The 15,756-nt window shown below is 46.9% G+C and overlaps 1 protein-coding gene across 5 annotated transcripts in view; it reads right to left on the minus strand.

The window, feature by feature from the left end:
* ARHGEF7 (Rho guanine nucleotide exchange factor 7) overlaps positions 1 to 15,756 on the minus strand; it is a 132,643-nt gene that overhangs the window by 70,369 nt on the left and 46,518 nt on the right. For all 5 annotated transcript variants that reach the window (XM_012811528.2, XM_023519178.1, XM_023519177.1 and 2 more), the window contains 2 exons: positions 12,785 to 12,986; positions 2,389 to 2,477 (listed from right to left, as the gene is read on the minus strand). In XM_012811528.2, the coding sequence (XP_012666982.1) occupies positions 2,389 to 2,477; positions 12,785 to 12,983 (288 nt within the window). In that variant the 5' untranslated portion in view covers positions 12,984 to 12,986. The remainder of the gene's footprint in view (positions 1 to 2,388; positions 2,478 to 12,784; positions 12,987 to 15,756) is intronic.

Raw genomic sequence — 15,756 nt, forward strand, 5'->3', positions numbered from 1 at the left:
TGAGACGGGGCCGCCCTGCTCTCTCCTGTGAGACGGGGCCGCCCTGCTCTCTCCTGTGAGACGGGGCCGCCCTGTTCTCTCCTGTGAGACGGGGCTGCCCTGCCAAGAGACGACTCTCCAGGATTTCTATAGATGCCTTTCTGTAACATAACCATAATTTCACCATGTGCTGTGTAAACAGCAACATACAAGCAATTCAGATGAGATTCTGAGGTCAAGGTATTTTCCCATCACTGCAGAGAAGAGCTGGTGGAGACACAGCAACAAATCTGTGCGACATGAGACTAATCAGGGCGGTGAGAGACAGAGAACTGAAGAGCAGCAGGGGACACGCAACACCAACCACCGAGGGTTCTAGAAAAGCACGGCTGCCAGTCTTACCAAGTAAAAGTGGAAGGAAGATTAACAGAAACTAAAGAAATGCCATTGGCACCAGGTTTTGTTTTTTGAGACAGAGTTGCATTGTGTCACCCTCGATAGAGTACCATCACGTCACAGCTCACAGCAACCTCCAACTCTTGGGCTGAAGTGGGAACTACAGGCACCTGCCACAACGCCCAGCTATTTTTAGAGACGGGGTCTCGCTCTGGCTCAGGCTGGTCCCAAACTCCTGAGGTCAGGCAATCCACCCACCTTGGACTCCCAGAGTGCTCGGATTTACAGCACAGCCTGGCACCAAGTTTAGAAGCTTCTAACTCATTTCTTCTAAGACAACTATTTGGGCATAAAGTATAAGAGAAGTAAAGTAGCTCTGTCTCTGCTACGTCACCGTGAACTACACTGCTTTGCTCATGAACAAAGCCTTCCCTAGAAAGGCAGAGGCAAGGCAGCTCCAGCAGTTAAAACTTCCGTTTCCTACAAGAAAATCCATGAAAGACTTTGCTTTTGTTTGTAGCCATGTACACAAAATCACACGTGTACCACATAACACTCTAAAAAGCTAAGAAGGTACTAGAGCCACGTCCCAGGAGCAAACATCCAACCAGCAAAGGAACAAGGCAGGGCCAGGAGCTGAGACGTGACAGAAAGCCACAGCCCATCAACTTGAGGTCAGCAGACATGCTCCGCAAGCTGACGGAGTCGAGGTGGGAACTGGAGTCTGAACAACCAGACCAAGATGAATGAGAAGAAGGCAGAAAGTGGGCAGGGGAGGGCAAGGCTCAAGCACAGACTCCTAAGGAAGAGACGGATCTGGCCTGGCCACAGGAGGGGAAGCCATCACAGACACCTGGTGAGGTGAGCAGCACAACGCACAAAGAGACCCATTAACCAAAGAGGTGAAGAAATGAAATTATGAAAAAGAGAAGATGATAAAAACAAGGCAGGAGGTGAGAGAAAACCACCATATCATGTGCAACCACCTAAGCTCCACAAGGGAGGAACCTCCGCCATTCTGCTCTCTGCAGGGTCCCAGCGCCCAAACAGTGTTTGGCACAGATCATGCCTGTGCTACGTGAGAGCTTCCCCAAGGCCAGTCTGTCCTGCAGTAGGACACTGGAGCTGATGGAGGCCCACGGTGGGAAGGCTGGGGATGCAAGATCCACCGCACGAGACTGAGCTGATTCACACTCAGATTCGTCACAATTTCAGATCATTTCTTAGCCCAGGTACAGAAAAATGAAACACTCATAACACTGACCTTAAGAACAACAAAGATTGAGAAGAGAAGAAATAACAAAATAAATGACCATTTACCACAGAATTAAAAATACATACATGTTTAGAAAGTTTAATCTGCTGTTATCATACCAACTAGATATTTGCCAGCAATTTAAAATTTTACCTGAGAATATTATTTTCCTTTACTGTGTCATATGCAATAGTTTAGAAACAAAGATTTAGGTTATAGAGACTTCATATCAGAGATTTTTTAAGTTCACAAATTGAGCTTAAGTTTCAAAATGCAGCAAATTTTAGGACCCAGAAACACCTGTCTTGAGCCTGTGTTAAGACCTGATGCGCTCCAATAATTCTGTACACTCGCTGTGTGACACAGCAACCCTGAGGAAGTCGAGGCCGACAGGGACACTGGATGTGAAGTGCCACGTCTACTCCAGATACTAACACGGTGGCACCAACACCCACGTACATGAAAATCTCCTCTCAGAAGACTTGTGAGGGTACGAGGAGACAACCAGAGTACGCCTTGTGTGCAAGGGCAAGGTGCACACACACACAGTGCACAGAGTTAAAACAAAACCTTAAAATTACAAAATACACAGAGGTGAGAAGGAAATGCACCCACATCCCTGGTGACACGTCAGCATGGCAGACAGGGACGACCTGTATCTCCTTCTCCATACCTCCAGGCAGTGAACCTCTATTCTACTTTCAGTTTTACAGGCATTTAAAAATTCACTCCACATAAAAATGTTTACAATTACTCACCACATTGTAATAACTTTTGTTAATAGCAGTTGTATCAAATCCTTTGGGAGGACTCTTCAGCGCCCCAGACTTGGGAGACACAGGCTTTTCTGAAATAAAAACGTAATGTAGTTTTACCAATCAGCACTAGGGTGACACAACACATGGCCCCGCCCACAGCTGCCCCCCCCTGCAGACCCTCAGGTGGGTGGGGCAAGGCCCCTACAGCCACTGGCAGAGAGCCACAAGGACCCAGTCTCAGGACTCTGCTCACCCAGGCTCGAGAGCCTGCAGCCAGCACGGCCACCACCATCCATCCTCCCAGGTGCAGTGGAGAGCACCTGAGAGACCGCCATGCCTGTCAAGGCCACAACAGCTGAGCTACACGTAGAGCTAACAGCGCATAAGCACGAAACACTACACAGCTAAGAGGAAACGGCGGCACACACAGAACAACAGAAAACAGAAAACATAAAACATCCATGGCGCTGGGCTGTGTGCAGAGATCCTCTTCACGCAGAACACAAAGGCTTGGGACAGGCAGGACCTGGCTCTAGGCTTAACAGCCACCACACGCTGACAGCCACATAGAGGCAAGAGAGGAAAAGGCTACAGGGCCTCGGGGACTTACTTCCCCATCAGGCAGGACAGTTAAAGTACTCAAGACTCCAGCAAGGACTCGGATGTCTCAGAACTGCACAGCTTCCGTTCAACAGAGACTTGTACAGGGTATTAGGTGCTGAGAAAGCACTTGCTAAACAAAAATGTGGCACTGTGCCTGTCTGTCATCAGTGGGAGAGGTGTATCATGGCTTCCACAGATGTGTGTGTGCATGTGTGTGCACCATGGGTCCCATGCATGGTGTGCATGTATCTATCACAGGTTCCATGTGTGTGCATGTGTGTGTGTGTATGTGTCTATCACTGGTCCAACAGGACACATGTGTTCCTCCATCACTGCTTCCATGGGTGCATCTGTCACTGGCTATCCAGGGCTACAAGGCCAAGGTATTAAACTGGGGCTGGTGGAGACAAAGGGAAGGAAGAGGTTTCTTCCCTATTGTTTCCCAGGAAATTGATAAGCACTTCCTAGGGGATTGGTTCACACCAGTCACCATCACAGAGGGGAGTGTGTCTGTCCCTCTGGCGTATGAGCTGACAGGACCCGAGCAGCATGTCCACTGTCTCTCTCCTTGTCCCCCCACCATGCCCCCCACCCACACTCACACAGCCCAGGCTTCAGGCTGTACCCCCACAACTGCACCTTCAATCCCAACTGCACCTTCAATCCCAACCACTCCAGGCTCTAGGTGCCTAGAGCCAGTGAACTCCTCAGTCCCAACTCTCGTCTCAGCAGTGGAAACCCACAGAGCCCCCAGAGACTCGCAGTCTTCAACTGAGGACTCTCCTCCTACGGAGCTGCTCACATCAATTTCCCTTTAGTGCACCACTGTGAAGTTTTTCCAAATGGTTGAAAATAAAGAACAAAACAGGTGTCAGTGCTACTTGAAGGGATTCTCTCCACTCACAGGATGAAAAACAGAACCCCAGAGGAAAAAAATTATTTCTGAACTGTAAGAAATTCGAGGAGGAAAACCAATCTATTGTTCCCAACGCACTTCCCATCTCAACTCGTGTCTGTAGCTAAGAACCCCCAAACAATAAAGACTTATTAAATTTCTAGAAATAAATGATAGGACCACCAAAATGAAAATCTGCACAGAAGGAGAAAATTCATAAACTAAAAAGTAGATTTAAGAAATGGACTCAAAATATATATAGCACAGAAAAGAAAACAAAAAAATATGAAAAGTAGCAAAAGCCAACTGAGGGCAAACTAAGACATGGAATAGGCTTTCTGGAGAAGACAGAGCAGGAGCAGGAGCAGGGCACACTGCGCCAGGGGCTGTCCAGAACTGAAGCAGCCCTGGTCCTCGGGCTAAAAAGGGACTGACTAGTTTGGAGATGCAGAGGTCACTCTCCTGCCTGCCTGAGGCAAAGGACGTCAGGCAATTTCAAGCAACTCAACTACCATAAGGCTTTTTTCTGCTTCTTATTAGAATAGTAAGAGTTTCCATCATTCTTTATTCTCCTCCTCTACCTCGCCTGGCCAAGGCAACCCTTGCATGCAGCATTGCCAGCATTAATCTTCAGACCAGTGAGGGTCCACGTGCTCACCAGAGTCCTCACTCCCAGGCCTCCTGAATCTCACGCCCCTTTCTGTCAGGTACCGACCAAGGTGGCACACGTCTTCACAGGCATGGCCTGATAGGACACTAAATACGTGGTCTTTGTCTGAAAATGTTATCATTGTGCCATCACTGTTTTTCCCTATACTTTATTATAAAAATTTATAACTATAGATAAAAGTAAAGAAAATAAACACATACATATTCGTACTGAGTGTCAATGGTCATCAGCATGCAGCTGGTCTTATTCTGTCCCTTCTCCTGCTCTTCTCAAGCGCCACCAGTAATTCTCAGAATGACAGCACTTTGCGCATCAATCTTGCAATAGGGATCTTTCTGTTTAGTGTCTATCTTGCAATAGGAATCTTTTCTGTTTTGAAATCAAAACCCTAACATCAGGCCCTGTCACACCTGACAACACTAATAATAATGCCCTAGTGTTATCCACTGCCTCGTCCATATGCAAATCTCCTGCCACAACAATGCCTTTCTATAGCTGGCTCATTTGAATCAGGAGCCAGACCTCACAGCGCACCTGGCGGTGCCTCTGGTCTCCTTCAGGCGACAGAAGTGCACCTCCACTCTGCCTTTTTCTAGATGCGGCAGAGAGCAGGGAGGACGACCACCTTCCCTTCCCTTGCATGCGGGTCAGGCCACCTCAGGGAAGCTTCATAGGTAGGAACCCACTGGCTTTCCCACTGCTGTATTTCAGAGTTCCCACAACAGTGGTCACTCAAGTATAAATATTTATTGAATGGATATCGGTTGTGATTTAAATATAATTAACAACCTTGACAATCAATATGAAAAATGCAGCTGACCACAGGCGGAATGTGAAGGGGTAAGAGGGTCATGTAGGATTTCGTGCTACAAGGCTGGGTACCAAGAGACACCTGCCAACTGTCACCGAGATACAAAACAAGATCGAAGCGTATTTATTTAGAACTGCCAATAAAGGGAACCGACAGAAGAACAAAGGAACACTATAAAGAACAAGCCTGGAAGAAAGAAACAGGAAAGGAAAAGTACAGAGTCAGTGTCCAAAGGTACCACCCAGAGGGCACACAGACACACACTCTGGGCACCATGGGTCTGGTGCGTGGTAACCACAGGTGGGAAGCTCACAGGCTCATGTCTACCAATTCCTGCTTCTCACCCTAAACACTCTTTGTGGTTCCCCAGTGCATATAAATTTACGTTCACATTGTAGTCTATTAAGTGAGCAAAGCATTATGTCCTAAAATAAATAAAAAGTATGCACCTTAATGACACACCTTGAAATACTTTACTGCTGACAGTCGCCCAAGTGTTCAGCAGGTCCATCTTTCTGCACATGGAGGCTCTTGACTCAGTGTTGAGGGCTGCAGGCAGCTAGGGTAGCTTTGGCAACTTCTTATAGACAACAATTAAGCCCCCACATTAGCTGACTCTTCCACAGTCCTCTGCAGCATGTCACACTGGTGGACAGCATTTTACCCACGGTTGAAGGTTTTTCAAAACTGGAGCCAGCCTCTCAACCCTGCTGCTGCTTCATCAGTTGAGTTCATCAATATTCTAAATCCACTGCTGTTGAGTTCATCAATATTCTAAATCCATCAAAATTCTAATTCCACATACCCATGTTCACAGCGTGGCTACCAGCAGTAGATTCCATCTCAAGAAACCACCTTGTTCATCCATGAGCAGCAGCTCCTCCTTCTTTCAAACTGGATCACAAGATCACAGCAACTCAGTCCCACCTTCAGTCTCCACTTCTAATTCTAGTTCTAACTCTAGTTCTCTTGTTATTTCACCATGTCTAGAGCTACTTCCTCCACTAAAGTAGTTTTTTGTTTGTTTGTTTGTTTTTTAAGAGACAGGGTCCCTCTCTGTCTCCTTGTCTGGAGTGCAGTGATGCCATCACAGCTCACTGTAGCCTCAAATTACTGGACTCAACCAATCCTCCTGCCTCAGCCTCCTGAGTAGCTAAGACCACAGGTGCACATCACAACATCCAGCTAATTTTTTATAGAAACAGGGTCTCACTATGTTGCTCAGGCTGGTCTCCAATTCTAGGCCTGAAGTGATCCCACAGTGCTCCCCCACACACACACACACACTGCTAGGATTACAGGTATGAGCCACTACGCCTGGCCCCTATCAAAGTCTTCTGCCCCTGAAAGTCATCCTTGGGTGTGGAGTCAACTTCTTCCAAACTCCTGTTCCTGTTGATCCTCTAGGCACCTCCCATAAATCACTGAAGTTTTTAATGGCATCTAGAATGCTGAATCCTTTCCACAAGGTTTCCGTTAACTTTGGCCAGAGCCATGGAAGCAATCACCATCTATGGCAGCAAGAGCCTCAAAAAAAATGTATTACTTAAACAAGACCTGAAAGCTGAAATTACTACTTGGCCCACAGGCTGCAGAATGATGTTGTGTTAATCTCCTTGTCCATCTCCCTCAGCTCTGGGATGACCTGGTATCCTGCTAATGAGCAGTAATGCTGTGAAAGGAGTCTTTTTCCCTGAGCAGTAGGTCTCAACAGTAGCCTTAAAATATTCAGTAAACAGTGCTGTAAACAGCTGTGCTGCCATCCAGGCTTTGTTGCTCCTTTTGCAAAGCACAGGCAGAGTGCTTAATTCTAAGGACCCTGTGATTTTCAGAAAGGTGAATGATGAGCACTCCTTCAATTTAAAGTCACCAGCTGCACCAGCCTGTGCAAAGCTCCAAAATCAGGAATTTACTTTTCCTCTCCTGCAATCAAAGTCCAAGATGGCATCTTCTTCCAACAGAGGGCTGCTTCATGGGGACCGGAAATCTGTTGCTTAGTGCAGCCATCTTCATCAACTGTCTTCTGGATCAGGTGCTGCTTTACCTCGTGCTTTTATGTTGTGAAGACGGCTTCGTGTCTTAAAACTCCTGAACCCAATCACTGCTGGCTTCTAATTGTTTCTTCCACAGTTTCCTCACCAAACTCAACTAGTTCTAGCTTTTGATTTAAAGTGAGAGATATGCAAATAATCCCTTAGCTGAACACATGGAGGCCTCCCAAGATTATGAACTGGCCTGATTTCAGTATTGCTATGTCTGAGGGACTAGGAAGACCCAAAGAGAGGGAGGGAGACAGGGAACAGGTGGTCAGTGGAGCAGTCAGAGCCCACACAACATTCATCAGTAAGTGCACCGTCTCATAGCTCATTTGTGGTGCCCCAGAACAGGAAGAAAAGTAACATCAAACATCTCTGGCCCCAGGGCCCCACAATAGATATAATAATGAGTAAGTTGGAAATACTGTAAGATTTACCAAACTGTGACACGGACGTGAAGTGAGTACGTGTTGGTAAAACGGAGCCAGCAGACTTGCTTAGCATGGAGTTGGCACACTGAAGTGAAGCTATTAAGACGAGACACGGTGATAAATCAAAGCAGATGTCTCATACCGCCAGGAGCTGTGAGGCAGCCATCTAGGAGGGGAGCAGCTGAGCCAAGGCTCCACCTGGGCCTGGAACACAGGAGACCTCACACACAAGCTCCTCTGTCCTCCCTGCCTTGTCACATGCTTGCACTGCTTCAGCATGAATAAAATAAAACTTTTTTAAAACAGTGTCTCTCACATTGGAAGACTAACAACCCTGACCCCAAACTACCACAAGCCATCTGATCTAAGGGATGTGTCACTGAGAGGCAGGCAGACATCCCACACTATTGACACTATGACGTCGATACTTGGTGAAGACATGCTTCAAAAAGTTAATCACTTCCACGTTCTAGATGAAATAACAAGCCACCTAATTCTAATCTCGATGCAGCTCCCTGTACCTGCCTCACAGGCTCATGTCTACCAATTCCTGCTTTTCACCCTTAAAAAATGTATACCTGGAAGAAACAGTGCTAAGATGCCCATCCTTTAATGCAGCCTTACCCCAGGTGCTTTCAGAAACCCAGTATCCTGGGATGCTCAAACAGGCACACACCCAATCCCCACGGAGGAACGCAGGCTCCAGTGTGGGCCACCACATCACTGACGAGAAACACAGGAGAACGAGGCCGTGTACCTTTGTCTCTTTCCCCACACACATCGTATCTGGATCAAACACTGCTCTCTCGCAGCTAAAGTAACAGCAGCGGCCAAAATTCAGCAGCATCCGATTGCTTTTTAAAGTCAAAAATAAGCAAGAAAATATTAAAAAGTGACAAACTTAGGAAGTGGTGGGGTGAGTCCTCATTAAGGGTCTGCACACTGGCAAATAAGAATCCCATCTAAGTTTTCACATCGCTGCCAGAGATTACCAGGCATCATCTCAAGCTAACCAACTCCTAAAACAACATTTAAAAGAAATGTTTCTGCTGTGCGTCAGATAATAAGCTTTCCAAAAATGGGAGAATTGAAGTTGGCTCATTAGAAATAACCATCTAAAAGAAACCTGAGAGCATCTATGCATACACAGAAAACCGAGCTTGTAAGCACACAGAATGCGACTTCTGTCCTCACCCCCCAGTTTGGCTCTGGGGGTACTGACCTGCCATCTGCCTGTGCCCTGCCATGCCGAGCACACCTGACTTCCCGCTGCACAGCAGCAGCACTCCCACGGGGTGGTCTGGGGCTTCTCTCTCCTCTCCTGCTCCCTTGAATCTAGGAAATTTTGGCTGTGGGGTGGGTGTGAGTGCATGTAAAACAAACACACATCTGTGTGTATAAAATGCAGTGGAAATCCATGGGTTTTACATATCCAAAAAAAGGTCCGTAGAAAATAAATGCTAAGTTAACAATATGTAGCTTCCATAACATCATACACGTTTAGGAATAATACACAGTGCTTTTGATGCAAACATTAGAAAGATCCTCACACAGAATCCTGGAAGGTCTCTGTCTTCAAAGACGGACTATTTCAAACAAGAAACGACAAGCAGAGAAAATGTTCAGGCATGCAGCCTGACAAGAGCACTTCCTCTACAACCAGAAGACAGCAGCAACCCAGCTGTGACACTCCCCGGGGCGGCAGGAGAGATTCAGAGCAGATTCTCCAGAATCTATCTGGAGAAAAAAGCTGCCTAAAAAATACCATTCCCAGGTAGACCTTCGTTTCTCTTTACTCAGTAAGAATCAAAACACAACACAGAAGAAAAGGTTCAACTTCAAGGAAGTCAGTGTTTCCCCTACACAAAGAAGTGATCTGGACACGACTCCCAGGGAGAGAAGTCTGTTAACTCTAGAACCCAGGACAATTCTGATTTCAGAACATTAAGCATTTGCTATCCCATCATATTCAGGCTGACATTAAATACACTCTTCAAAATGGAAACCCTATTACAAACCAGAAAGTCCTATAGGAAAAGATGTAATGCAGGAGTCCCCCCCCATCTGCAGTGTCACATTCCGAGGATCCACCCTCAGTCCAGAACTCAGACTGGGAACACCACTTGTTTTCCTCTCCACACAGACCTCCAATAAAGTCTGGTTTGTAAATTAGGCACAGTAATAGAGTAAGAATAATAATAAAAGAATTGTAACAAGATGCTGTAATAAAAGTTATGTGAATGTGGTTGCTCTCAAAATACCCTACTGTCCTTCCCTACGCTGACTACAGTGCCTGAGCATAAGGGAAGGGGCCCTGTGCTGAGACGTAATTGTGAACTGACAGCTTTAACCACTACCACACAACGTGGCAAGAAAGAGAGTTTGCACCTGGCTCAAATGCCCACATTTAAAATCAGACCTACATAACTTTCCATAATAACATACTAATATTTCCACTGGGATGGGAAGTCATTCCCTAAAAAGTTTATTCCCTAGGTTCAACCCTCAGATGAAGAAAATTTAGCATAACAAATCACCAACATGACCAAATATTGCATTCTTTTTTTTTTTTTTTTTAGACAGAGCCTCAAGCTGTCCCCCTGGGCAGAGTGCCGTAGCATCACAGCTCACAGCAACCTCCAACTCCTGGGCTCAAGCGAGTCTCCTGCCTCCGCCTCCCAAGTAGGTGGGACCACAGGCGCCCACCACAACGCCCGGCTATTTTTTGGTTGCAGCCGTCATTGTTGTTTTGGCGGGTCCGGGCTGGGGATTCGAACCCGCCACCTTAGGTGTACGTGGCTGGCGCCTTAGCCGGTTGAGCTATAGGCGCCGAGCCTGCATTCTTAATACTTTAATGAACAGGAAGAAAAGAGAAAATACTCCAAAGTTTTTTAGGTCTTAGTTTGGTACTGAAATTCTAGACTCAGTGTGGCCCCTGGGAAGAGCTCTCTGGTAATAACACATCTATCACATGCACACAGAGAGCTGGCTGTACACACGAGCACTTGGAAACAAAGAGAATACAAAAGTGGGGGTCCTAGGAAGGACCAAGTGAGGGTCATGTTTCTAAACACGTAACACTGGTCCTTCCCAGAGACCTTCTTCCCTGACGGCTCTGAGGCCCACACGACACGCAGAGCCTTCCCTGGACTTGAAAAAGGTAGCAGCACATGTTTAAAATCAACTACCACCAATAACAGCCAGTGCTGAAGACACTCAAATACGGGAAATCACTCCCAGGGGGCACCTGGACAGGATTCTGAGACTCATAAATCTTATCTCTTTTGTGTAGTTTCTCATGCTGTGTTAGCTCTGAAAAATCCAAAGTTAACTCTAAGAAATACCTAAAAAGTAAAAATCCATTCATCTGTACTTTTAATGTGGCTCTTCAAAATGAGATCAAAATTCACATTTAAATGACTATTCACATGAGAAAGAAGGAGAGTTCATGACTGCGAGGCAAGACTGGACCAGGCTCCCTGCCTTACCACCTACTCCACCCATCCCTTCCCTGGCAAAGCTGAGCAATGACATCGTCCTTCCTGTGCCTGGCTCAAGATCCTCCTGGAAAGTCCACTGGAGCCACCTCTGGACTCTAAGCCCAGTGTCACTCTCATTAGTCCCCGGAGAAAAAGGAATTCTCTGATTGGTGGGACCAGGATCAGAGCTGCACTTGAAGCCTGGACGCAGCTACCCCAGCCCCAGGTCTCCGAGCAGCTCACAGAAGCCCTGGCCAGACTGTCCCACTGAGTCAGTCCATAAAGCTGACGCCTATGCCCCCTCAGGCTGCTACCAGCGTCATGCTCTCTGCTGCTCTAGGCATGTTAAAGGATGTCATTTATTTGTACATTGTCCTCCTTAGCATCCCAATAATACTTGCTTTCAAGGGCTATGGTGAGAAATGATGTCCTGAACAAAAAGCACTAAAGTAACAATAAATACAGTAACCAGAACGTAAAGAGCAGCCAAAAACATCTTGCCTAAGTTGACTTTGTTATAATAATACAGATACCACTTTTTATTATAAATATTGCCAACTACAAAAAATTAGCAAGAATAAGAGACCACCTCACACTCAGCAGGATGGCTATTATCAGATCATAAAAAACCAGCCAGCAGGGACTGGAGAAGCAGAGCCCTGGCACTGCTGGAGGGCATGTGAGCTGAGGCAGCTGCTGTGGAGAACAGGACAGAGCTCCCCAAAAGTTAAACATAGAACTACCATCTGGTCCAGCAGTTCCATTTCTAGGTAAATACAGAAAAGAAATGAAAGGACTCGAACAGAGACTTATACAACCATGTTCTCAGCAGCGTTAATCACAGTAGCCAGAAAAGAGCTTTCAATCCCATAATAACAGCACGTCAGAGGAAACCCTGAAACCATCGCCCTGGAACCATCGTGTTCAAAAAGTCAGTAAAAGCAGTGTTAATCAACTTCAAGAAAAACAATGAGAGCGATACATTTTAAGAAAATCACTTAACTGTACAGAGTTATTAGCAAAAGTACCTATGCTCATAAAAATCAAATGTAATCCAGATACTACAAACTCCAAACACTGCCCTTAAAGAAGGATAAATCGTATTTTAACATAAAAGTATAATTGCAACAACTAACTCACAGATGGGAGATGTTTCTCTTTCCATGTAGAGCAGAAGTTCTCAACCTGTGGGTCACGACCCCTTTTTAACAATGAAAATACACTGCGGCATTAGGAAGGTTGAGAAGCACTGCTCTAGACCATGTCCTGACAGAAGGGAACAGCCTGATCCCAGCAGCCCAACATGGGAGTAGGTAAACACCCACGCCCCCCAACAGACACCTTAGCTTCAGACCAGGTGCCCTACACAAGGTCAACTGGAAAGCAAACTGCCCAGTTCATCTCCTTCTCCCTGTTCCTCACGCAGGAGGAAGTTGGTCAGTGCTCCCATAGGCCAGGCTCGCCTACTTACCACTGGCCTTGATCTCGCGCACATAGTTGCTGGGAAACCAGCCAGTCCGGCCACCATGTGTGCCCTCCCACCAGCCTCCCTCCTCCACACGGGTGACATGGATGACGTCCCCCTTGGAGAAGGAGAGCTCATCCTCATTGGTCTGCTGGAAGTTAAACTTCGCTCTCACTACCAGTTGATTGTTGGTATGATCGGTCATGTCCTGAAAGACAGAAGGGTGGGAGAAGAGTTACAGGGGCAGAGGAGCCAGGCAGTGCCCACAGTCATCTCAGGTCCTCTCTCCCAGCGCACCGTGACCCCACCCCATTCCAGCCCCAAAGGACACACTCTCAAGGGCTTTATAAAAACAGTCCTGCTCCGCACTGTTCTGCCTGTATAAACATGCACACTCTCTCAGACATACAGAACTGACTGTACATCAGTCCCTACAAGCTACAAAAAGTTAACAGGTTGTGGTCATTTTCTCAGGAGTACTTCTAGTTACTTAAATAACTGCATAGAATTATACTGTATGACTGTATCATTATTGAATCAGCTGTCCATTAATGAATTTTCAGGTTATTTCCAGTATTTTTAGACATACTACAGATAGTATTTTTCTCTTTTTGCAAAACAAGGCCACATTAAAAATACTTGCATCTTCATGGACACACCTGTAAACAAGCCTATACATTAAACTCTGGTCAGAAGACACGTTAGGGACATTTTTTAAAATTTTCACATATATTACAGAACCTCTATAAGCCGACCACCCAAGGGACTCACTAGTCGACAAAGGGAAGTAGTCAATGTAAGGTTCTAGGTCTACTGTACAGTACACATGTCTGGTCTATGAAAATCAGGTCACCTTAAAGAGGTGGTCAGTGTAGGGAGTTGGTCAACTACAGATGGTCTACTGTATTTTTAAACTGCCCTCCAAAAAGGTTCTACAAATGTACACTGAAAGACATTCCCACTAACAGCATCTAAGATGTATTTCATCAAGCTTTCACCAACACTGGATATTGCCAAAGATATTTATTTTTGCTAAACTTGAAAAGAAATGGTGTCTCATATTTTAATTTGTATTGTTCTCAGAGACTCGGAGGTGGGAAAAGGAAGGCAGATGCAGGTTGCCGTTTCCTTGGGACTGGGCTCTGGAGAGGCTGACACCCCCAAAGGTGCTACAGGGAGCAGACCAAAAGAGGTCTCCAGGACAAGCCTGCACTCACTGGCCACAGGAGTGAGGAGTGACCAGCAGCAGCATGCAGGCCACTCAAATCTCTTCACAGCACCAGAGACCCTGCTCCTCCAACACCAATAGCAGGTGAGCATCTGAGCACGGTACCAACAGAACCTGTGAGGAATGATTTCAGGCCCATGGAGCACCAGTGATATGAGCAAGGACTTGACAAGGATCCAGGCCTCTCTCCCCACACGGGTACCTCACCACCTCCACTCAGTCACAGGGAGGACCAGGTCCAGTATCTCCCCACCTCCACCCTAAATACACAAAAGGACCCAGGCCAAGAATCTCCCATCTCTACCCAGAGACAGGAGGACTCTGGCCCAGAGGTTCTTGACACACACAGCCCCACCACCAGCCCCCAGGGGTACTCCAGCAGAGGGCAAGGCCACAGGCAGGAAAGGAAGCACGCTCTTACCAACACCAACTTCACCTAAGGGGTGAGGAAGGAGTGCTGGATTCACTGTCATTAGCGTCATGAGAACCCAGAACGATGTATTTAATCTCTATTTTATCACTGTGGGCTTGTGTTCCCCTTCCCTTTTTTAAAAGCTCTCCTAAAACCGCAGCCTGTCTGGCTCAGCCTTGCAGTCCAGGACAGCATAAATCACATGAGCTAAGCAAAAGTCAGTTGACTTAAAAAAAAAAAAGTATACACTGTAGAATCCCAGGTGAAACCCACCTTTACTATTAGCAGTCAGGACAGCACATGCCTCTGGGAAAAGCAAACCCAACCAGGAGCCCAGGAGCCCAGGCGCTGGCTACATTCTGTCCCTTTGTCTGGGTGCAGCCCGCACGGCCATGCCAGCTTTGTGAAACTCAAGCTGTAGGCATGTGACACCTACACTTTTTATACATACACTCCATGTCAATAAACATCAGTGAGCAGAGAGGAAATGAAGACAATTCCTAACCCAAAGAGGAAAAGTGACCCCATCCAGCAGCAACTTATACCCAACATGTTTTCTTTTTTTTTTTTTTTTTTGAGACAGAGCCTCAAGCTTTCCCCCTGGGTAGAGTGCCGTGGCATCATAGCTCACAGCAACCTCCAACTCCTGGGCTCAAGCGAGTCTCCTGCCTCCGCCTCCCAAGTAGCTAGGACCACAGGCGCCCACCACAACGCCTGGCTATTTTTTGGTTGCAGCCATCATTGTTGTTTGGCGGACCCAGGCTGGATTCAAACCCACCAGCTCAGGTGTATGTGGCTGGCGCCTTAGCTGCTTGAGCCACAGGCGCCAAGCCGCATGTTGTCTTAATGGACTCTTGATTCCCTCTGCCACAACACCGCCCCCAGCATCTTGTTTATTCAGCTTAATCAAGTACTTCACTCTATCCACTGTTCTGAAGTTGCCCAAACAACCCTAAACCAACATCCTAAAGCAGGCATCCTCTAACTGCGGCCCATGGGCCACATGCGGCCTGCTGGGTGTTTTTGCCGCTGCTGCCTGTCTTGCTTAGCAGCTGACTCATCCCGGGGCCCGCAGTCGGGCTCTCCAACAGTCTGAGGGACAGTGAACTAGCCACCTGTTTAAAAAGTTTGAGGACCCCTGTCCTTTACACCAATGCCACCTTCTCCTCAGCTCCCCCAAAAGTACCTACACCTGCCATTTCACTTATGGAAGAAAAGTTTGCCAAGGAGTGAAAGACCCAATTTCTTCTCCAGTGTTTCCCATTTCCCAGTGCTCTGACCTTGTGAAAGTATCTATCTTCTCGGCTCGGCGCCTATAGCTCACCGGGCTAAGGCGCC

Source organism: Otolemur garnettii, unplaced genomic scaffold (genome assembly GCF_000181295.1).
Source record: "Otolemur garnettii isolate 467f Iridium unplaced genomic scaffold, OtoGar3 scaffold00161, whole genome shotgun sequence".
NCBI lineage: Eukaryota > Metazoa > Chordata > Mammalia > Primates > Galagidae > Otolemur > Otolemur garnettii.